Genomic DNA, 26345 nt, shown 5'->3' with positions numbered 1-26345 from the left:
TGGCTTGGACAAGGCTACTTACTGTCTGACTTGGTGTTGGCTGTAGACGGGTCTTTGTCTTTGTAGTCGACAGAGAAGGTTTGTTCAGTTGGCTCTGCTGTGCAACCTGGGGAATTCACCACATAATGATGCTGTCTTACACAGATAACACCGCTGACCAAGTAACTGTGTAACAATACTGAGAAAGTAATTCAAACACTGTGCTGGGTCTAATAAAGGTCCAGTTGTAGACAGTTCAAAATGTACCCTCCATGTGGCAGAGTCCTGGTTCAAAGTAGTGCAGTGTACAGGGAACAGGGTGACATTTGGAACACAGTATTATGTACTAGTGTGTAGTATGCAGTAGTATTCTTACCACTCCATGGCCAGCTCAGCAGCTGTGTACTAGTGTGTAGTATGCAGTAGTATTCTTACCACTCCATGGCCAGCTCTGCAGCAGGGGACTCCAGTCACTCCACTGGCTGTCTGGGTTGATCTCGTCCCGGGCTCTCACCTGCAGCTGGTGGGCGTGGCCTGCTAGGGCGTCGGTTATCTGCAGAGCGCTGGCCTTAGACTCCACCTAGGTGGGGGGGGGGGGGGGGGGGAGAGGGATGAAGATAGATAAAGCGAGAGAGGGATGAGAGAGGGGGATGGAGAGAGAGAGAGATACAGAGAGAGAGAGAGAGAGAGAGAGAGAGAGAGAGAGAGACAGAGAGAGAGAGAGAGATTATGTACAGAGAGAGAGAGACAGAGAGAGAGACAGAGACAGAGACAGAGAGAGAGAGAGAGAGAGAGAGAGAGAGAGAGAAGACAGAGAGAGAGAGAGAGAGAGAGCATAGGGTAGGATAGTGTAGGAACTGACTAATATAATATAATTAGTGGGTAGGATAGTGTAGGAACTGACTAATATAGTATAATTAGTGGGTAGGATAGTGTAGGAACTGACTAATATAATATAATTAGTGGGTAGGACAGTGTAGGAACTGACTAATATAATATAATATAATTAGTGGGTAGGATAGTGCAGGAACTGACTAATATAATATAATTAGTGGGTAGGATAGTGTAGGAACTGACTAATATAATATAATTAGTGGGTAGGATAGTGTAGGAGCTGACTAATATAATATAATTAGTGGGTAGGACAGTGTAGGAACTGACTAATATAATATAATATAATTAGTGGGTAGGATAGTGCAGGAACTGACTAATATAATATAATTAGTGGGTAGGATAGTATAGGAACTGACTAATATAATATAATTTGTGGGTAGGACAGTGTAGGAACTGACTAATATAATATAATATAATTAGTGGGTAGGATAGTGCAGGAACTGACTAATATAATATAATTAGTGGGTAGGATAGTATAGGAACTGACTAATATAATATAATTAGTGGATAGGACAGTGTAGGAACTGACTTATATAACATAATTAGTGGGTAGGATAGTGTAGGAACTGACTAATATAATATAATTAGTGGGTAGGATAGTGTAGGAACTGACTAATATAATATAATTAGTGGGTAGGATAGTGTAGGAACTGACTAATATAATATAATATAATTAGTGGATAGGATAGTGTAGGAACTGACTAATATAATATAATTAGTGGGTAGGATAGTGTTAGAACTGACTAATAAAATAAAATATAATTAGTGGGTAGGACAGTGTAGGAACTGACTAATATAATATAATTAGTGGGTAGGATAGTGTAGGAACTGACTAATATAATATTATTAGTGGGTAGGATAGTGTAGGAACTGACTAATATAATATAATTAGTGGGTAGGATAGTGTAGGAACTGACTAAAATAATATAATTAGTGGATAGGATAGTGTAGGAACTGACTAATATAATATAATTAGTGGGTAGGATAGTATAGGAACTGACTAATATAATATAATTAGTGGGTAGGATAGTGTAGGAACTGACTAAAATAATAGAATTAGTGGATAGGACATTTTACATTTACGTTTTAGTCATTTAGCAGACGCTCTTATCCAGAGCGACTTACAGTTAGTGAATACATATTTTTTTACACTGGCCCCCCGTGGGAATCGAACCGACAACCCTGGCGTTGCAAACGCCATGCTCTATCAACTGAGCTACATCCCTGCCGGCCATTCCCTCCCCTACCCTGGACAACGATGGGCCAATTGTGCGCCGCCCATGAGTCTCCCGGTCGCGGCCGGCTGCGACAGAGCCTGGATTCGAACCAGGATCTCTAGTGGCACAGTTAGCACTGCGATGCAGTGCCTTAGACCACTGCGCCACTCAGGAGCTAACTCAGGACAGTGTAGGAACTGACTAATGTAATATAATTAGTGGGTAGGACCGTGTAGGAACTGACTAATATAATATAATTAGTGGGTAGGATAGTGTAGGAACTGACTAATATAATATAATTAGTGGGTAGGATATTATAGGAACTGACTAATATAATATAATATAATTAGTGGGTAGGATAGTGTAGGAACTGACTACTATAATATTATTAGTGGGTAGGATAGTGTAGGAACTGACTAATATAATATAATTAGTGGGTAGGATAGTGTAGGAACTGACTAATGTAATATAATTAGTGGGTAGGACCGTGTAAGAACTGACTAATATAATATTATTAGTGGGTAGGATAGTGTAGGAACTGACTAATATAATATAATATAATTAGTGGGTAGGATAGTGTAGGAACTGACTACTATAATATAATCAGTGGGTAGGACAGTGTAGGAACTGACTAATATAATATAATTAGTGGGTAGGATAGTGTAGGAACTGACTAATATAATATAATTAGTGGGTAGGATAGTGTAGGAACTGACTAATATAATATAATTAGTGGGTAGGATAGTGTAGGAACTGACTAATATAATATAATATAATTAGTGGGTAGGATAGTGTAGAAACTGACTACTATAATATAATCAGTGGGTAGGACAGTGTAGGAACTGACTAATATAATATTATTAGTGGGTAGGATAGTGTAGGAACTGACTAATATAATATAATATTATTAGTGGGTAGGATAGTGTAGGAACTGACTAATATAATATAATTAGTGGGTAGGATAGTTTAGGAACTGACTAATGTAATATAATTAGTGGGTAGGATAGTGTAGGAACTGACTAATATAATATAATTAGTGGGTAGGACCGTGTAGGAACTGACTAATATAATATAATTAGTGGGTAGGATAGTGTAGGAACTGACTAATATAATATAATTAGTGGGTAGGACAGTGTAGGAACTGACTAATATAATATAATTAGTGGGTAGGACAGTGTAGGAACAGACTACTATAATATAATATAATTAGTGGGTAGGATAGTGTAGGAACTGACTAATATAATATAATTAGTGGGTAGGACAGTGTAGGAACTGACTAACGTAATATAATTAGTGGGTAGGATAGTGTAGGAACTGACTAATATAATATTATTAGTGGGTAGGATAGTGTAGGAACTGACTAATATAATAATTAGTGGGTAGGATAGTGTAGGAACTGACTACTATAATATAATCAGTGGGTAGGATAGTATAGGGACTGACTAATATAATATAATTAGTGGGTAGGAAAGTGTAGGAACTGACTAATATAATATTATTAGTGGGTAGGATAGTGTAGGAACTGACTAATATAATATAATTAGTGGGTAGGATAGTGTAGGAACTGACTAAAATAATATAATCAGTGGGTAGGACAGTGTAGGAAATGACTAATATAATATAATTAGTGGGTAGGACAGTGCAGGAACTGACTAATATAATATAATATAATTAGTGGGTAGGACAGTGTAGGAACTGACTAATATAATATAATTAGTGGGTAGGATAGTAAAGGAACTGACTAATATAATATAATTAGTGGGTAGGATAGTGTAGGAACTGACTAATATAATATAATTAGTGGGTAGGAAAGTGTAGGAACTAACTAATATAATAAAATATAATTTGTGGGTAGGATAGTGTAGGAACTGACTAATATAATATAATCAGTGGGTAGGACAGTGTAGGAACTGACTAATATAATATAATTAGTGGGTAGGACAGTGTAGGAACTGACTAATATAATATAATATAATTAGTGGGTAGGACAGTGTAGGAACTGACTAATATAATATAATTAGTGGGTAGGACAGTGTAGGAACTGACTAATATAATATAATATAATTAGTGGGTAGGACAGTGTAGGAACAGACTACTATAATATAATTAGTGGGTAGGATAGTGTAGGAACTGACTACTATAATATAATTAGTGGGTAGGATAGTATAGGAACTGACTAATATAATATTATTAGTGGGTAGGATAGTGTGGGAACTGACTAATATAATATAATATAATTAGTGGGTAGGATAGTGTAGGAACTGACTAATATAATATAATTAGTGGGTAGGACAGTGTAGGAACTGACTACTATAATATAATTAGTGGGTAGGACAGTGTAGGAACAGACTACTATAATATAATTAGTGGGTAGGATAGTGTAAGAACTGACTAATATAATATAATTAGTGGGTAGGATAGTGTAGGAACAGACTACTATAATATAATTAGTGGGTAGGATAGTATAGGAACTGACTAATATAATATTATTAGTGGGTAGGATAGTGTGGGAACTGACTAATATAATATAATATAATTAGTGGGTAGGATAGTGTAGGAACTGACTAATATAATATAATTAGTGGGTAGGACAGTGTAGGAACTGACTACTATAATATAATTAGTGGGTAGGACAGTGTAGGAACAGACTACTATAATATAATTAGTGGGTAGGATAGTGTAAGAACTGACTAATATAATATAATTAGTGGGTAGGATAGTGTAGGAACAGACTACTATAATATAATTAGTGGGTAGGATAGTATAGGAACTGACTAATATAATATTACTAGTGGGTAGGATAGTGTAGGAACTGACTAATATAATATAATATAATTAGTGGGTAGGATAGTGTAGGAACTGACTACTATAATATAATTAGTGGGTAGGATAGTATAGGAACTGACTAATATAATATAATATAATATTATTAGTGGGTAGGATAGTGTAGGAACTGACTAATATAATATAATTAGTGGGTAGGACCGTGTAGGAACTGACTAATATAATATAATTAGTGGGTAGGATAGTGTAGGAACTGACTACTATAATATAATCAGTGGGTAGGACAGTGTAGGAACTGACTAATATAATATTATTAGTGGGTAGGATAGTGTAGGAACTGACTAATATAATATAATTAGTGGGTAGGATAGTGTAGGAACTGACTAATATAATATATTCAGTGGGTAGGACAGTGTAGGAACTGACTAATGTAATATAATTAGTGGGTAAGATAGTGTAGGAACTGACTAATATAATATAATTAGTGGGTAGGACCGTGTAGGAACTGACTAATATAATATAATTAGTGGGTAGGATAGTGTAGGAACTGACTAATATAATATAATTAGTGGGTAGGACAGTGTAGGAACTGACTAATATAATATAATTAGTGGGTAGGACAGTGTAGGAACAGACTACTATAATATAATATAATTAGTGGGTAGGATAGTGTAGGAACTGACTAATATAATATAATTAGTGGGTAGGACAGTGTAGGAACTGACTAACGTAATATAATTAGTGGGTAGGATAGTGTAGGAACTGACTAATATATTATTATTAGTGGGTAGGATAGTGTAGGAACTGACTAATATAATATAATTAGTGGGTAGGATAGTGTAGGAACTGACTACTATAATATAATCAGTGGGTAGGATAGTATAGGAACTGACTAATATAATATAATTAGTGGGTAGGACAGTGTAGGAACTGACTAATATAATATTATTAGTGGGTAGGATAGTGTAGGAACTGACTAATATAATATAATTAGTGGGTAGGATAGTGTAGGAACTGACTAAAATAATATAATCAGTGGGTAGGACAGTGTAGGAACTGACTAATATAATATAATTAGTGGGTAGGACAGTGTAGGAACTGACTCATATAATATAATATAATTAGTGGGTAGGACAGTGTAGGAACTGACTAATATAATATAATTAGTGGGTAGGACAGTGTAGGAACAGACTACTATAATATAATTAGTGGGTAGGATAGTGTAAGAACTGACTAATATAATATAATTAGTGGGTAGGATAGTGTAGGAACAGACTACTATAATATAATTAGTGGGTAGGATAGTATAGGAACTGACTAATATAATATTACTAGTGGGTAGGATAGTGTAGGAACTGACTAATATAATATAATATAATATAATTAGTGGGTAGGATAGTGTAGGAACTGACTACTATAATATAATTAGTGGGTAGGATAGTATAGGAACTGACTAATATAATATAATATTATTAGTGGGTAGGATAGTGTAGGAACTGACTAATATAATATAATTAGTGGGTAGGACCGTGTAGGAACTGACTAATATAATATAATTAGTGGGTAGGACAGTGTAGGAACTGACTACTATAATATAATTAGTGGGTAGGACAGTGTAGGAACAGACTACTATAATATAATTAGTGGGTAGGATAGTGTAGGAACTGACTAATATAATATAATTAGTGGGTAGGATAGTGTAGGAACTGACTAATATAATATAATTAGTGGGTAGGACCGTGTAAGAACTGACTAATATAATATTATTAGTGGGTAGGATAGTGTAGGAACTGACTAATATAATATAATATAATATAATTAGTGGGTAGGATAGTGTAGGAACTGACTACTATAATATAATCAGTGGGTAGGACAGTGTAGGAACTGACTAATATAATATTATTAGTGGGTAGGATAGTGTAGGAACTGACTAATATAATATAATTAGTGGGTAGGATAGTGTAGGAACTGACTAATATAATATATTCAGTGGGTAGGACAGTGTAGGAACTGACTAATGTAATATAATTAGTGGGTAGGATTGTGTAGGAACTGACTAATATAATATAATTAGTGGGTAGGACCGTGTAGGAACTGACTAATATAATATAATTAGTGGGTAGGATAGTGTGGGAACTGACTAATATAATATAATTAGTGGGTAGGACAGTGTAGGAACTGACTAATATAATATAATTAGTGGGTAGGACAGTGTAGGAACAGACTACTATAATATAATATAATTAGTGGGTAGGATAGTGTAGGAACTGACTAATATAATATAATTAGTGGGTAGGACAGTGTAGGAACTGACTAACGTAATATAATTAGTGGGTAGGATAGTGTAGGAACTGACTAATATATTATTATTAGTGGGTAGGATAGTGTAGGAACTGACTAATATAATATAATTAGTGGGTAGGATAGTGTAGGAACTGACTACTATAATATAATCAGTGGGTAGGATAGTATAGGAACTGACTAATATAATATAATTAGTGGGTAGGACAGTGTAGGAACTGACTAATATAATATTATTAGTGGGTAGGATAGTGTAGGAACTGACTAATATAATATAATTAGTGGGTAGGATAGTGTAGGAACTGACTAAAATAATATAATCAGTGGGTAGGACAGTGTAGGAACTGACTAATATAATATAATTAGTGGGTAGGACAGTGTAGGAACTGACTAATATAATATAATATAATTAGTGGGTAGGACAGTGTAGGAACTGACTAATATAATATAATTAGTGGGTAGGACAGTGTAGGAACTGACTAATATAATATAATATAATTAGTGGGTAGGACAGTGTAGGAACAGACTACTATAATATAATTAGTGGGTAGGATAGTGTAGGAACTGACTACTATAATATAATTAGTGGGTAGGATAGTATAGGAACTGACTAATATAATATTATTAGTGGGTAGGATAGTGTGGGAACTGACTAATATAATATAATATAATTAGTGGGTAGGATAGTGTAGGAACAGACTACTATAATATAATTAGTGGGTAGGATAGTATAGGAACTGACTAATATAATATTACTAGTGGGTAGGATAGTGTAGGAACTGACTAATATAATATAATATAATTAGTGGGTAGGATAGTGTAGGAACTGACTACTATAATATAATTAGTGGGTAGGATAGTATAGGAACTGACTAATATAATATAATATAATATTATTAGTGGGTAGGATAGTGTAGGAACTGACTAATATAATATAATTAGTGGGTAGGACCGTGTAGGAACTGACTAATATAATATAATTAGTGGGTAGGACAGTGTAGGAACTGACTACTATAATATAATTAGTGGGTAGGACAGTGTAGGAACAGACTACTATAATATAATTAGTGGGTAGGATAGTGTAGGAACTGACTAATATAATATAATTAGTGGGTAGGATAGTGTAGGAACTGACTAATATAATATAATTAGTGGGTAGGACCGTGTAAGAACTGACTAATATAATATTATTAGTGGGTAGGATAGTGTAGGAACTGACTAATATAATATAATATAATTAGTGGGTAGGATAGTGTAGGAACTGACTACTATAATATAATCAGTGGGTAGGACAGTGTAGGAACTGACTAATATAATATTATTAGTGGGTAGGATAGTGTAGGAACTGACTAATATAATATAATTAGTGGGTAGGATAGTGTAGGAACTGACTAATATAATATATTCAGTGGGTAGGACAGTGTAGGAACTGACTAATGTAATATAATTAGTGGGTAGGATAGTGTAGGAACTGACTAATATAATATAATTAGTGGGTAGGACCGTGTAGGAACTGACTAATATAATATAATTAGTGGGTAGGATAGTGTAGGAACTGACTAATATAATATAATTAGTGGGTAGGACAGTGTAGGAACTGACTAATATAATATAATTAGTGGGTAGGACAGTGTAGGAACAGACTACTATAATATAATATAATTAGTGGGTAGGATAGTGTAGGAACTGACTAATATAATATAATTAGTGGGTAGGACAGTGTAGGAACTGACTAACGTAATATAATTAGTGGGTAGGATAGTGTAGGAACTGACTAATATATTATTATTAGTGGGTAGGATAGTGTAGGAACTGACTAATATAATATAATTAGTGGGTAGGATAGTGTAGGAACTGACTACTATAATATAATCAGTGGGTAGGATAGTATAGGAACTGACTAATATAATATAATTAATGGGTAGGACAGTGTAGGAACTGACTAATATAATATTATTAGTGGGTAGGATAGTGTAGGAACTGACTAATATAATATAATTAGTGGGTAGGATTGTGTAGGAACTGACTAAAATAATATAATCAGTGGGTAGGACAGTGTAGGAACTGACTAATATAATATAATTAGTGGGTAGGACAGTGTAGGAACTGACTCATATAATATAATATAATTAGTGGGTAGGACAGTGTAGGAACTGACTAATATAATATAATTAGTGGGTAGGACAGTGTAGGAACAGACTACTATAATATAATTAGTGGGTAGGATAGTGTAAGAACTGACTAATATAATATAATTAGTGGGTAGGATAGTGTAGGAACAGACTACTATAATATAATTAGTGGGTAGGATAGTATAGGAACTGACTAATATAATATTACTAGTGGGTAGGATAGTGTAGGAACTGACTAATATAATATAATATAATATAATTAGTGGGTAGGATAGTGTAGGAACTGACTACTATAATATAATTAGTGGGTAGGATAGTATAGGAACTGACTAATATAATATAATATAATATTATTAGTGGGTAGGATAGTGTAGGAACTGACTAATATAATATAATTAGTGGGTAGGACCGTGTAGGAACTGACTAATATAATATAATTAGTGGGTAGGACAGTGTAGGAACTGACTACTATAATATAATTAGTGGGTAGGACAGTGTAGGAACAGACTACTATAATATAATTAGTGGGTAGGATAGTGTAGGAACTGACTAATATAATATAATTAGTGGGTAGGATAGTGTAGGAACTGACTAATATAATATAATTAGTGGGTAGGACCGTGTAAGAACTGACTAATATAATATTATTAGTGGGTAGGATAGTGTAGGAACTGACTAATATAATATAATATAATATAATTAGTGGGTAGGATAGTGTAGGAACTGACTACTATAATATAATCAGTGGGTAGGACAGTGTAGGAACTGACTAATATAATATTATTAGTGGGTAGGATAGTGTAGGAACTGACTAATATAATATAATTAGTGGGTAGGATAGTGTAGGAACTGACTAATATAATATATTCAGTGGGTAGGACAGTGTAGGAACTGACTAATGTAATATAATTAGTGGGTAGGATAGTGTAGGAACTGACTAATATAATATAATTAGTGGGTAGGACCGTGTAGGAACTGACTAATATAATATAATTAGTGGGTAGGATAGTGTGGGAACTGACTAATATAATATAATTAGTGGGTAGGACAGTGTAGGAACTGACTAACGTAATATAATTAGTGGGTAGGACAGTGTAGGAACTGACTAATATATTATTATTAGTGGGTAGGATAGTGTAGGAACTGACTAATATAATATAATTAGTGGGTAGGATAGTGTAGGAACTGACTACTATAATATAATCAGTGGGTAGGATAGTATAGGAACTGACTAATATAATATAATTAGTGGGTAGGATAGTGTAGGAACTGACTAATATAATATTATTAGTGGGTAGGATAGTGTAGGAACTGACTAATATAATATAATTAGTGGGTAGGATAGTGTAGGAACTGACTAAAATAATATAATCAGTGGGTAGGACAGTGTAGGAACTGACTAATATAATATAATTAGTGGGTAGGACAGTGTAGGAACTGACTCATATAATATAATATAATTAGTGGGTAGGACAGTGTAGGAACTGACTAATATAATATAATTAGTGGGTAGGACAGTGTAGGAACAGACTACTATAATATAATTAGTGGGTAGGATAGTGTAAGAACTGACTAATATAATATAATTAGTGGGTAGGATAGTGTAGGAACAGACTACTATAATATAATTAGTGGGTAGGATAGTATAGGAACTGACTAATATAATATTACTAGTGGGTAGGATAGTGTAGGAACTGACTAATATAATATAATATAATATAATTAGTGGGTAGGATAGTGTAGGAACTGACTACTATAATATAATTAGTGGGTAGGATAGTATAGGAACTGACTAATATAATATAATATAATATTATTAGTGGGTAGGATAGTGTAGGAACTGACTAATATAATATAATTAGTGGGTAGGACCGTGTAGGAACTGACTAATATAATATAATTAGTGGGTAGGACAGTGTAGGAACTGACTACTATAATATAATTAGTGGGTAGGACAGTGTAGGAACAGACTACTATAATATAATTAGTGGGTAGGATAGTGTAGGAACTGACTAATATAATATAATTAGTGGGTAGGATAGTGTAGGAACTGACTAATATAATATAATTAGTGGGTAGGACCGTGTAAGAACTGACTAATATAATATTATTAGTGGGTAGGATAGTGTAGGAACTGACTAATATAATATAAATAATATAATTAGTGGGTAGGATAGTGTAGGAACTGACTACTATAATATAATCAGTGGGTAGGACAGTGTAGGAACTGACTAATATAATATTATTAGTGGGTAGGATAGTGTAGGAACTGACTAATATAATATAATTAGTGGGTAGGATAGTGTAGGAACTGACTAATATAATATATTCAGTGGGTAGGACAGTGTAGGAACTGACTAATGTAATATAATTAGTGGGTAGGATAGTGTAGGAACTGACTAATATAATATAATTAGTGGGTAGGACCGTGTAGGACCTGACTAATATAATATAATTAGTGGGTAGGATAGTGTGGGAACTGACTAATATAATATAATTAGTGGGTAGGACAGTGTAGGAACTGACTAATATAATATAATTAGTGGGTAGGACAGTGTAGGAACAGACTACTATAATATAATATAATTAGTGGGTAGGATAGTGTAGGAACTGACTAATATAATATAATTAGTGGGTAGGACAGTGTAGGAACTGACTAACGTAATATAATTAGTGGGTAGGATAGTGTAGGAACTGACTAATATATTATTATTAGTGGGTAGGATAGTGTAGGAACTGACTAATATAATATAATTAGTGGGTAGGATAGTATAGGAACTGACTAATATAATATAATTAGTGGGTAGGACAGTGTAGGAACTGACTAATATAATATTATTAGTGGGTAGGATAGTGTAGGAACTGACTAATATAATATAATTAGTGGGTAGGATAGTGTAGGAACTGACTAAAATAATATAATCAGTGGGTAGGACAGTGTAGGAACTGACTAATATAATATAATTAGTGGGTAGGACAGTGTAGGAACTGACTCATATAATATAATATAATTAGTGGGTAGGACAGTGTAGGAACTGACTAATATAATATAATTAGTGGGTAGGATAGTAAAGGAACTGACTAATATAATATAATTAGTGGGTAGGATAGTGTAGGAACTGACTAATATAATATAATTAGTGGGTAGGAAAGTGTAGGAACTAACTAATATAATATAATATAATTCGTGGGTAGGATAGTGTAGGAACTGACTAATATAATATAATCAGTGGGTAGGACAGTGTAGGAACTGACTAATATAATATAATTAGTGGGTAGGACAGTGTAGGAACTGACTAATATAATATAATATAATATAATTAGAGGGTAGGACAGTGTAGGAACTGACTAATATAATATAATTAGTGGGTAGGACAGTGTAGGAACTGACTAATATAATATAATATAATTAGTGGGTAGGACAGTGTAGGAACAGACTACTATAATATAATTAGTGGGTAGGATAGTGTAGGAACTGACTACTATAATATAATTAGTGGGTAGGATAGTATAGGAACTGACTAATATAATATTATTAGTGGGAAGGATAGTGTAGGAACTGACTAATATAATATAATTAGTGGGTAGGATAGTATAGGAACTGACTAATATAATATAATTAGTGGGTAGGACAGTGTAGGAACTGACTACTATAATATAATTAGTGGGTAGGTCAGTGTAGGAACAGACTACTATAATATAATTAGTGGGTAGGACAGTGTAAGAACTGACTAATATAATATAATTAGTGGGTAGGATAGTGTAGGAACAGACTACTATAATATAATTAGTGGGTAGGATAGTATAGGAACTGACTAATATAATATTATTAGTGGGTAGGATAGTGTAGGAACTGACTAATATAATATAATATAATTAGTGGGTAGGATAGTGTAGGAACTGACTACTATAATATAATTAGTGGGTAGGATAGTATAGGAACTGACTAATATAATATAATATAATATTATTAGTGGGTAGGATAGTGTAGGAACTGACTAATATAATATAATTAGTGGGTAGGACCGTGTAGGAACTGACTAATATAATATAATTAGTGGGTAGGATAGTGTAGGAACTGACTAATATAATATAATATAATATTATTAGTGGGTAGGACAGTGTAGGAACTGACTAATATAATATAATTGGTGGGTAGGATAGTGTAGGAACTGACTAATATAATATAATTAGTGGGTAGGATAGTGTAGGAACTGACTAATATAATATAATATAATATTATTAGTGGGTAGGACAGTGTAGGAACTGACTAATATATATCATAATTAGTGGGTAGGATAGTATAGGAACTGACTAATATAATATTATTAGTGGGTAGGATAGTGTAGGAACTGACTAATATAATATAATTAGTGGGTAGGATAGTGTAGGAACTGACTAATATAATATAATATAATATTATTAGTGGGTAGGAGAGTGTAGGAACTGACTAATATATTATAATTAGTGGGTAGGATAGTATAGGAACTGACTACTATAATATAATTAGTGGGTAGGACAGTGTAGGAACAGACTACTATAATATAATTAGTGGGTAGGATAGTGTAAGAACTGACTAATATAATATAATTAGTGGGTAGGATAGTGTAGGAACAGACTACTATAATATAATTAGTGGGTAGGATAGTATAGGAACTGACTAATATAATATTATTAGTGGGTAGGATAGTGTAGGAACTGACTAATATAATATAATATAATTAGTGGGTAGGATAGTGTAGGAACTGACTACTATAATATAATTAGTGGGTAGGATAGTATAGGAACTGAAAAATATAATATAATATAATATTATTAGTGGGTAGGATAGTGTAGGAACTGACTAATATAATATAATTAGTGGGTAGGACCGTGTAGGAACTGACTAATATAATATAAATAGTGGGTAGGATAGTATAGGAACTGACTAATATAATATAATTAGTGGGTAGGACAGTGTAGGAACAGACTACTTAATATAATATAATTAGTGGGTAGGATAGTGTAGGAACTGACTAATATAATATAATTAGTGGGTAGGACAGTGTAGGAACTGACTAATGTAATATAATTAGTGGGTAGGATAGTGTAGGAACTGACTAATATAATATAATTAGTGGGTAGGATAGTGTAGGAACTGACTACTATAATATAATCAGTGGGTAGGACAGTGTAGGAACTGACTAATATAATATTATTAGTGGGTAGGATAGTGTAGGAACTGACTACTATAATATAATTAGTGGGTAGGACAGTGTAGGAACTGACTAATATAATATTATTAGTGGGTAGGATAGTGTAGGAACTGACTAATATAATATAATTAGTGGGTAGGACAGTGTAGGAACTGACTAATATAATATAATCAGTGGGTAGGACAGTGTAGGAACTGACTAATATAATATAATTAGTGGGTAGGATAGTATAGGAACTGACTAATATAATATAATTAGTGGGTAGGACAGTGTAGGAACAGACTACTTAATATAATATAATTAGTGGGTAGGATAGTGTAGGAACTGACTAATATAATATAATTAGTGGGTAGGACAGTGTAGGAACTGACTAATGTAATATAATTAGTGGGTAGGATAGTGTAGGAACTGACTAATATAATATTATTAGTGGGTAGGATAGTGTAGGAACTGACTAATATAATATAATATAATTAGTGGGTAGGATAGCGTAGGAACTGACTAATATAATATAATATAATTAGTGGGTAGGATAGTATAGGAACTGACTAATATAATATAATTAGTGGGTAGGATAGTGTAGGAACTGACTAATATAATATAATTAGTGGGTAGGACAGTGTAGGAACTGACTAATATACTATTATTAGTGGGTAGGATAGTGTAGGAACTGACTAATATAATATAATTAGTGGGTAGCATAGTGTAGGAACAGACTACTATAATATAATTAGTGGGTAGGATAGTGTAGGAACTGACTACTATAATATAATCAGTGGGTAGGATAGTATAGGAACTGACTAATATAATATAATTAGTGGGTAGGACAGTGTAGGAACTGACTAATATAATATTATTAGTGGGTAGGATAGTGTAGGAACTGACTAATATAATATAATATAATTAGTGGGTAGGATAGTGTAGGAACTGACTAATATAATATAATTAGTGGGTAGGATAGTGTAGGAACTGACTAATATAATATATTCAGTGGGTAGGACAGTGTAGGAACTGACTAATATAATATAATATAATTAGTGGGTAGGACAGTGTAGGAACTGACTAATATAATATAATTAGTGGGTAGGATAGTAAAGGAACTGACTAATATAATATAATTAGTGGGTAGGATAGTGTAGGAACTGACTAATATAATATAATATAATTAGTGGGTAGGATAGTGTAGGAACTGACTAATATAATATAATTAGTGGGTAGGACAGTGTAGGAACTGACTAATATAATATAATTAGTGGGTAGGACAGTGTAGGAACTGACTAATATAATATAATATAATTAGTGGGTAGGACAGTGTAGGAACTGACTAATATAATATAATTAGTGGGTAGGACAGTGTAGGAACTGACTAATATAATATAATATAATTAGTGGGTAGGACAGTGTAGGAACAGACTACTATAATATAATTAGTGGGTAGGATAGTGTAGGAACTGACTACTATAATATAATTAGTGGGTAGGATAGTATAGGAACTGACTAATATAATATTATTAGTGGGTAGGATAGTGTAGGAACTGACTAATATAATATAATATAATTAGTGGGTAGGATAGTGTAGGAACTGACTAATATAATATAATTAGTGGGTAGGACAGTGTAGGAACTGACTACTATAATATAATTAGTGGGTAGGACAGTGTAGGAACAGACTACTATAATATAATTAGTGGGTAGGATAGTGTAAGTACTGACTAATATAATATAATTAGTGGGTAGGATAGTGTAGGAACAGACTACTATAATATAATTATTGGGTAGGATAGTATAGGAACTGACTAATATAATATTATTAGTGGGTAGGATAGTGTAGGAACTGACTAATATAATATAATATAATATAATTAGTGGGTAGGATAGTGTAGGAACTGACTACTATAATATAATTAGTGGGTAGGATAGTATAGGAACTGACTAATATAATATAATATAATATTATTAGTGGGTAGGATAGTGTAGGAACTGACTAATATAATATAATTAGTGGGTAGGACCGTGTAGGAACTGACTAATATAATATAATTAGTGGGTAGGATAGTGTAGGAACTGACTAATATAATATAATATAATATTATTAGTGGGTAGGACAGTGTAGGAACTGACTAATATAATATAATTGGTGGGTAGGATAGTGTAGGAACTGACTAATATAATATAATTAGTGGGTAGGATAGTGTAGGAACTGACTAATATAATATAATATAATATTATTAGTGGGTAGGACAGTGTAGGAACTGACTAATATATTATAATTAGTGGGTAGGATAGTATAGGAACTGACTAATATAATATTATTAGTGGGTAGGATAGTGTAGGAACTGACTAATATAATATAATTAGTGGGTAGGATAGTGTAGGAACTGACTAATATAATATAATATAATATTATTAGTGGGTAGGACAGTGTAGGAACTGACTAATATATTATAATTAGTGGGTAGGATAGTATAGGAACTGACTACTATAATATAATTAGTGGGTAGGACAGTGTAGGAACAGACTACTATAATATAATTAGTGGGTAGGATAGTGTAAGAACTGACTAATATAATATTATTAGTGGGTAGGATAGTGTAGGAACTGACTAATATAATATAATATAATTAGTGGGTAGGATAGTGTAGGAACTGACTACTATAATATAATTAGTGGGTAGGATAGTATAGGAACTGACTACTATAATATAATTAGTGGGTAGGACAGTGTAGGAACAGACTACTATAATATAATTAGTGGGTAGGATAGTATAGGAACTGACTAATATAATATTATTAGTGGGTAGGATAGTGTAGGAACTGACTAATATAATATAATATAATTAGTGGGTAGGATAGTGTAGGAACTGACTATAATATAATTAGTGGGTAGGATAGTATAGGAACTGACTAATATAATATAATATAATATAATATTATTAGTGGGTAGGATAGTGTAGGAACTGACTAATATAATATAATTAGTGGGTAGGACCGTGTAGGAACTGACTAATATAATATAATTAGTGGGTAGGATAGTATAGGAACTGACTAATATAATATAATTAGTGGGTAGGACAGTATAGGAACAGACTACTTAATATAATATAATTAGTGGGTAGGATAGTGTAGGAACTGACTAATATAATATAATTAGTGGGTAGAACAGTGTAGGAACTGACTAATGTAATATAATTAGTGGGTAGGATAGTGTAGGAACTGACTAATATAATATTATTAGTGGGTAGGATAGTGTAGGAACTGACTAATATAATATAATATAATTAGTGGGTAGGATAGTGTAGGAACTGACTACTATAATATAATCAGTGGGTAGGACAGTGTAGGAACTGACTAATATAATATTATTAGTGGGTAGGATAGTGTAGGAACTGACTACTATAATATAATTAGTGGGTAGTGGACAGCTTTGTGTGAGCTGTCCACTACCCCCCCGCGTACCCTTTCCTCTCCTTGAAACCTGACGAGCTGCCACAGGTGAGCTAGAGAGAGAGAGAGAGGGAAGAGTGTACTTAGTTTGTAGGTAGGTATTGTAGTCTGGTATTATAGGCAGCTTACTCCGGTAGTTATTGTAGGTTATTATTGTAGGTTATTATTGTAGGTAAGGATTTTATTCGGCGAAGCACGAGGCTAGCTTACCCACTACCTGGACCAACAAACCTAGCTAGCTAGAGGGTAGCTATCGGTAACTTGTAGCAACTGTGGTTAGCTGTTTCCAATGTTATTTCATGCTTAATAGTACCTGTAATTGAGCCAGCTAGCTGCCACCTTCAGCTGTTTTTCTAACCTCATTATCATTAACGTTAGGTGGTCGGTAGCTGCTGTACCTAATTTCGGCTACTGATTGCAGTCTGCCAGTTTGGCTTTATACATAGCTTGGGCTTTGTCGAGTAAGGCTTAAACTATGTATTTAGATTGTTGTTAAGTACTATAGGTAGGCATCGTGGGCTGTATATTATTAAGTAGTATAGGAGGGCATCGTGGGCTGTTGCGGGTAGCTGTTGTGTGTAGTTATTGTAGGTTACTTTTGTATTCGGCGGTGCCGGATGTAGCAAGAAGCTAGCTAGCTAACTCACCTCCGGGATTAGCTGGCGAGTTGCTATTAGCAACGGTTGCAACTAAAAACAATATCCTTTTAGCCAGCTACATTCGCTCACAGCGACGCCGTTTTTCAAACAAAGTCAACACAGTAGCCATTGCTAGCTAGCCAACACTACCAGCAGGCTGTGGTAGGTAAATACAATATCTTTGTGCTAGCTACCCAACGTTTAATCATTGCTGCGTTATGAAAGGTAAGCTTGGCTTCTTATATGGTGTTGAGTTAAGCTTAAACCATGCATTTAGATTGTAGGTAGGTATTGTAGTCTGGTATTATAGGCAGCTTACTCCGGTAGTTATTGTAGGTTATTATTGTAGGTAATTATTGTAGGTTAGGATTTTATTCGGCGGAGCCCAGGCGAAGCACGAGGCTAGCTTACCCACTACCTGGACCAACAAACCTAGCTAGCTAGAGGGTAGCTATCGGTAACTTTTAGCAACTGTGGTTAGCTGTTTCCAATGTTATTTCATGCTTGAGAGTACCTGTGATTGAGCCAGCTAGTTGCTACCATTCAGCTGTTTTTCTAACCTCATCCGAGGCATTAACGTTAGGTGGTTGGTAGCTGCTGTACTTAATTACAGCTACTGATAACAGTCTGCTGTAGCTTACAACAATTCTAATTTCTAGAGTGGAAGTTGGGAGAGTTTTATTCGGGTGGTTCAGTGAAACAATCATAGTTTCTGAGGTGGAAGTTGGGTGAGTTATATATTTATTTATTTTTTGGTGAGGGAGGCCTGCACTCTCCTTTCCCTGATGTTCAGTGCATTTCATCCCGATCTCCTCTGCATTATTGTAGCCATCTGTTGCAGCCTGTCAACTATGCCTCTGCCTATCCCTGTTCTCTCCTCTCCGCACAGGCTACACAAACGCCCCACACCGCGTGGCTGCTGCCTCTCTAACCTGGTGGTCCCTACACGCACCACACACCTGGAGTTCCAGGTCTCAGGCAGCCTCTGGAACTGCCGTTCTGCTGCCAACAAGGCTGACTTCATCCCAGCCTATGCTAATCTCCTGTCCCTCGACTTCCTGGCGCTGACGGAAACATGGATTACCACTGAAAACACTGCTACTCCTACTGCTCTCTCCTCATCTGACCATGTGTTCTCGCATACCCCGAGAGCATCTGGTCAGAGGGGTGGTGGCACAGGAATCCTCATCTCTCCCAAGTGGACATTCTCAATTTTTCCCCTAACCCATCTGTCTATCTCCTCATTTGAATTCCATGCTGTCACAGTCACTAGCCCATTTAAGCTTAATATCCTTGTCATCTATCGCCCTCCAGGTTCCCTTGGAGAGTTCATCAATGAGCTTGACGCCTTGATAAGTTCCTTTCCTGAGGATGGCTCACCCCTCACAGTTTTGGGGGATTTCAACCTCCCTATGTCCACATTTGACTCATTTCTCTCTGCCTCCTTCTTTCCACTCCTCTCCTCTTTTGACCTCACCCTCTCACCGTCCCCCCCTACTCACAAGGCAGGCAATACGCTTGACCTCATCTTCACTAGATGCTGCTCCTCTACTAATCTCACTGCAACTCCCCTCCATGTCTCTGACCACTACTTTGTTTCCTTTTCTCTCTCGCTCTCCTCCCACACTACTCACTCTGCCCCTACACAGATGGTAATGCGCCGCCGCAACCTTCGCTCTCTCTCTCCCACTACTCTCTCCTCTTCCATCCTATCATCTCTTCCCTCTGCTCAATCCTTCTCCCTCCAATCTCCTGATTCTGCCTCCTCAACCCTCCTCTCCTCCCTTTCTGCATCCTTTGACTCTCTGTGTCCCCTATCCTCCCGGCCGGCTCGGTCCTCCCCTCCAGCTCCGTGGCTTGATGACTCACTGCGAGCTCACAGAACAGAGCTCCGGGCAGCGGAGCGGAAATGGAAGAAAACTAAACTCCCTGCCGACCTGGCATCTTTTCACTCCCTCCTCTCTACATTTTCTTCATCTGTTTCTGCTGCTAAGGCCACCTTCTACCACTCTAAATTCCAAGCATCTGCCTCTAACCCTAGGAAGCTCTATGCCACATTTTCCTCCCTCCTGAATCCCCCCCCCCCCCCCCCCTCCTCTCTCTCTGTGGATGACTTCGTCAACCACTTTGAAAAGAAGGTTGACGACATCCGATCCTCGTTTGTTAAGTCTAATGACACTGCTGGTCCTGCTCACACTGCCCTACCCTATGCTTTGACTTCTTTCTCCCCTCTCTCTCCAGATAAAATCCTGCGACTTGTGACTGCAGGCCGCCCAACAACCTGCCCGCTTGACCCCATCCCCTCCTCCCTTCTCCAGACCATCTCCGGTGACCTTCTCCCCTACCTCACCTCGCTGATCAACTCATCCTTGACCGCTGGCCATGTCCCTTCCGTCTTCAAGAGAGCGAGAGTTACTCCCCTTCTCAAAAAACCAACACTCGACCCCACTGATGTCAACAACTACAGACCAGTATCCCTTCTTTCTTTTCTTTCCAAAACTATTGAGCGTGCCGTCTTTAGCCAACTCTCTTGCTATCTCTCTCAGAATGACCTTCTTGATCCAAACCAATCAGGTTTCAGGACTGGTCATTCAACTGAGACTGCTCTTCTCTGTGTCACGGAGACTCTCCGCACTGCTAAAGCTAACTCTCTCTCCTCTGCTCTTGTCCTTCTAGACCTGTCTGCTGCCTTTGATACTGTGAACCATCAGATCCTCCTCTCCACCCTCTCCGAGCTGGGCATCTCTGGATTGCGTCCTACCTGACCGGTCGCTCCTACCAAGTGGCGTGGCGAGAAGCTGTCTCCGCACCACGTGCTCTCACCACTGGTGTCCCCCAAGGCTCAGTTCTAGGCCCTCTCCTTTTCTCCCTATACACCAAGTCACTTGGCTCTGTCATATCCTCACATGGTCTCTCCTATCATTGCTACGCTGACGATACACAACTAATCTTCTCCTTTCCCCCTTCTGATAACCAGGTGGCGAATCGCATCTCTGCATGTCTGGCAGACATATCAGTATGGATGACGGATCACCACTTCAAGCTGAACCCTGGCAAGACGGAGCTGCTCTTCCTCCCGGGGAAGGACTGCCCGTTCCATGATCTCGCCATCACGGTTGACAACTCCGCTGTGTCCTCCTCCCAGAGTGCGAAGAGCCTAGGCGTGACCCTGGACAACACCCTGTCGTTCTCCGCCAACATCAAGGCGGTGACCCGCTCCTGCAGGTTCATGCTCTACAACATTCGGAGAGTACGACCCTGCCTTACACAGGAAGCGGCACAGGTCCTGGTCCAGGCGCTTGTCATCTCCCGTCTGGACTACTGCAACTCGCTGTTGGCTGGCCTCCCTGCCTGTGCCATTAAACCCCTACAACTCATCCAGAATGCCGCAGCCCGTCTGGTGTTCAACCTTCCCAAGTTCTCTCACGTCACCCCCCTCCTCCGCACACTCCACTGGCTTCCAGTTGAAGCTCGCATCCGCTACAAGACCATGGTGCTTGCCTATGGAGCAGTGAGGGGAACGGCACCTCTGTACCTTCAGGCTCTGATCAGTCCCTACACCCAAACGAGAGTATTGCGCTCATCCACCTCTGGCCTGCTGGCTCCCCTTCCTCTGCGGAAGCATAGTTCCCGCTCAGCCCAGTCAAAACTGTTCGCTGCTCTGGCACCCCAATGGTGGAACAAGCTCCCTCACGACGCCAGGACAGCGGAGTCACTCACCACCTTCCGGAGACATTTGAAACCCCACCTCTTTAAGGAATACCTGGGATAGGATAAAGGAATCCTTCTACCCCCCCCCCATTTGTAAAGTGGTTATCCCACTGGCTATAGGGTGAACGCACCAATTTGTGAGTCGCTCTGGCTAAGAGCGTCTGCTAAATGACGTTAATGTGCCCTTGAGCAAGGCACTTAACCCTAATTGCTCCTGTAAGTCGCTCTGGATAAGAGCGTCTGCTAAATGACTAAAATGTAAATGTAAAAAATGGGTAGGACAGTGTAGGAACTGACTAATATAATATTATTAGTGGGTAGGATAGTGTAGGAACTGACTACTATAATATAATTAGTGGGTAGGATAGTGTAGGAACTGACTAATATAATATAATTAGTGGGTAGGATAGTGTAGGAACTGACTAATATAATATAATTAGTGGGTAGGATAGTGTAGGAACTGACTAATATAATATAATTAGTGGGTAGGATAGTGTAGGAACTGACTAATATAATATAATATAATTAGTGGGTAGGATAGTGTAGGAACTGACTAATATGATATAATTTGTGGGTAGGATAGTGTAGGAACTGACTAATATAATATAATTAGTGGGTAGGATAGTGTAGGAACTGACTAATATAATATAATATAATTAGTGGGTAGGATAGTATAGGAACTGACTAATATAATATAATTAGTGGGTAGGATAGTGTAGGAACTGACTAATATAATATAATTAGTGGGTAGGACAGTGTAGGAACTGACTAATATACTATTATTAGTGGGTAGGATAGTGTAGGAACTGACTAATATAATATAATTAGTGGGTAGCATAGTGTAGGAACAGACTACTATAATATAATTAGTGGGTAGGATAGTGTAGGAACTGACTAATATAATATAATTAGTGGGTAGGATAGTGTAGGAACTGACTAATATAATATAATATAATTAGTGGGTAGGATAGTGTAGGAACTGACTAATATAATATAATTAGTGGGTAGGATAGTAAAGGAACTGACTAATATAATATAATTAGTGGGTAGGATAGTGTAGGAACTGACTAATATAATATAATTAGTGGGTAGGAAAGTGTAGGAACTAACTAATATAATAATATTAGTGGGTAGGATAGTGTAGGAACTGACTAATATAATATAATTAGTGGGTTGAACAGTGTAGGAACTGACTAATATAATATTATTAGTGGGTAGGACAGTGTAGGAACTGACTAATATAATATAATATAATTAGTGGGTAGGATAGTGTAGGAACTGACTAATATAATATAATTAGTGGGTAGGATAGTAAAGGAACTGACTAATATAATATAATTAGTGGGTAGGATAGTGTAGGAACTGACTAATATAATATAATTAGTGGGTAGGAAAGTGTAGAAACTAACTAATATAATAATATTAGTGGGTAGGATAGTGTAGGAACTGACTAATATAATATAATTAGTGGGTTGAACAGTGTAGGAACTGACTAATATAATATTATTAGTGGGTAGGACAGTGTAGGAACTGACTAATTTAATATAATATAATTAGTGGGTAGGACAGTGTAGGAACTGACTAATATAATATAATTAGTGGGTAGGATAGCATAGGAACAGACTACTATAATATAATTAGTGGGTAGGACAGTGTAGGAATAGACTAATATAATATAATTAGTGAGTAGGATAGTATAGGAACTGACTAATATAATATAATTAGTGGGTAGGATAGTGTAGGAACTGACTAATATAATATAATTAGTGGGTAGGATAGTGTAGGAACTGACTAATATAATATAATTAGTGGGTAGGATAGCATAGGAACTGACTAATATAATATAATTAGTGGGTAGGACAGTGTAGGAACTGACTAATGTAATATAATTAGTGGGTAGGATAGTGTAGGAACTGACTACTATAATATAATCAGTGGGTAGGATAGTGTAGGAACTGACTAATATAATATAATATAATTAGTGAATAGGACAGTGTAGGAACTGACTAATATAATATAATTAGTGGGTAGGATAGTATAGGAACTGACTAATATAATATAATTAGTGGGTAGGACAGTGTAGGAACTGACTAATGTAATATAATTAGTGGGTAGGATAGTGTAGGAACTGACTACTATAATATAATCAGTGGGTAGGATAGTGTAGGAACTGACTAATATAATATAATATAATTAGTGAGTAGGACAGTGTAGGAACTGACTAATATAATATAATTAGTGGGTAGGATAGCATAGGAACTGACTAATATAATATAATTAGTGGGTAGGATAGCATAGGAACTGACTAATATAATATAATCAGTGGGTAGGACAGTGTAGGAACTGACTAATGTAATATAATTAGTGGGTAGGACAGTGTAGGAACTGACTACTATAATATAATTAGTGGGTAGGATAGTGTAGGAACTGACTAATATAATATAATTAGTGGGTAGGATAGTGTAGGAACTGACTAATATAATATAATTAGTGGGTAGGATAGTGTAGGATCTGACTACTATAATATAATTAGTGGGTAGGACAGTGTAGGAACAGACTAATATAATATAATTAGTGGGTAGGATAGTGTAGGAACTGACTAATATAATATAATTAGTGGGTAGGATAGTGTAGGAACTGACTAATATAATAAAATTAGTGGGTAGGATAGTATAGGAACTGACTAATATAATATAATTAGTGAGTAGGACAGTGTAGGAACTGACTAATATAATATAATTAGTGGGTAGGATAGTGTAGGAACTGACTAATATAATATAATTAGTGGGTAGGATAGTGTAGGAACTGACTAATATAATATAATATAATTAGTGGGTAGGATAGTGTAGGAAACTGACTAATATAATATTATTAGTGGGTAGGATAGTGTAGGAACTGACTAATATAATATTATTAGTGGGTAGGATAGTGTAGGAACTGACTAATATAATATAATTAGTGGGTAGGATAGTGTAGGAACTGACTAATATAATATAATATAATTAGTGGGTAGGATAGTGTAGAACTGACTAATATAATATAATATAATTAGTGGGTAGGATAGTGTAGGAACTGACTAATATAATATTATTAGTGGTAGGATAGTGTAGGAACTGACTAATATAATATAATTAGTGAGTAGGACAGTGTAGGAACTGACTACTATAATATAATATAATTAGTGGGTAGGATAGTGTAGGAACTGACTAATATAATATAATTAGTGGGTAGGATAGTGTAGGAACTGACTAATATAATATAATTAGTGGGTAGGACAGTGTAGGAACTGACTAATATAATATAATTAGTGGGTAGGATAGTATAGGAACTGACTAATATAATATAATTAGTGGGTAGGATAGTATAGGAACTGACTAATATAATTATAATTAGTGGGTAGGAACAGTGGTAAGACCAGTAAGCAGTAGAGTATAGGAGAGGAACTGACCTGCCATAATACAATATTCAGTATGATAATAGAGGAACTGACGGTTTGACCAGACGCTGGATCCTACAGGACGGTATCGGAGCTGGAAGACGAGGGGGAAGGGCACAGCGTCGTGGAGCCAGGAGGCAGGGGACCTCCAGTCAACCTGGAGAACCATGGGGTGTCCTACCACCCCCACTGCTGTTACTGCCTCTGGGGGGATCTGGCTGCACTGTAGACACACAGAGAGACAGAGAGACAGAGAGAGAGAGAGAGAGAGAGAGAGAGAGACAGGGAGAGAGAGAGAGAGAGAGAGAGAGAGAGAGAGAGAGAGAGAGAGAGGAGACAGGAGAGAGAGAGAGAGAGAGAGAGAGGGAGAGAGAGAGAGAGAGAGAGAGGAGAGAGAGAGAGGACAGGAGAGAGAGACAGAGAGACAGAGAGACAGAGAGACAGAGAGACAGAGAGAGAGAGAGAGACAGAGAGAGAAAGAGAGAGGGGGGGAGAGAAAGAGGGGGGAGAGAGAGAGAGAGAGAGAGAGAGAGAGAGAGAGAGAGAGAGACAGAGGGAGAGAGAGAGAGAGAGAGAGAGAGACAGAGGACAGAGACAGAGACAGAGAGAGAGAGA

General features: G+C 36.2%; 1 protein-coding gene across 1 annotated transcript in view; it reads right to left on the bottom strand.

Moving 5' to 3' along the window:
• LOC311117822 (interleukin-6 receptor subunit alpha-like) overlaps nucleotides 1-25953 on the bottom strand; it is a gene marked incomplete at its 5' end in the record, with an annotated part of 37592 nt that extends 11639 nt beyond the window's left edge. The window contains 3 exons of the mRNA XM_084192730.1: nucleotides 23-106; nucleotides 415-559; nucleotides 25810-25953. Coding sequence (XP_084048856.1) covers nucleotides 23-106; nucleotides 415-559; nucleotides 25810-25953 — 373 coding nt within the window. The remainder of the gene's footprint in view (nucleotides 1-22; nucleotides 107-414; nucleotides 560-25809) is intronic.
• Between the last annotated feature and the right edge of the window lie 392 nt (nucleotides 25954-26345).

This window comes from Coregonus lavaretus (genome assembly GCF_964263955.1).
Source record: "Coregonus lavaretus genome assembly, contig: HAP1_SCAFFOLD_204, whole genome shotgun sequence".
Classification (NCBI taxonomy): domain Eukaryota; kingdom Metazoa; phylum Chordata; class Actinopteri; order Salmoniformes; family Salmonidae; genus Coregonus; species Coregonus lavaretus.
This window is presented reverse-complemented; position numbering and strand designations above follow the sequence as displayed.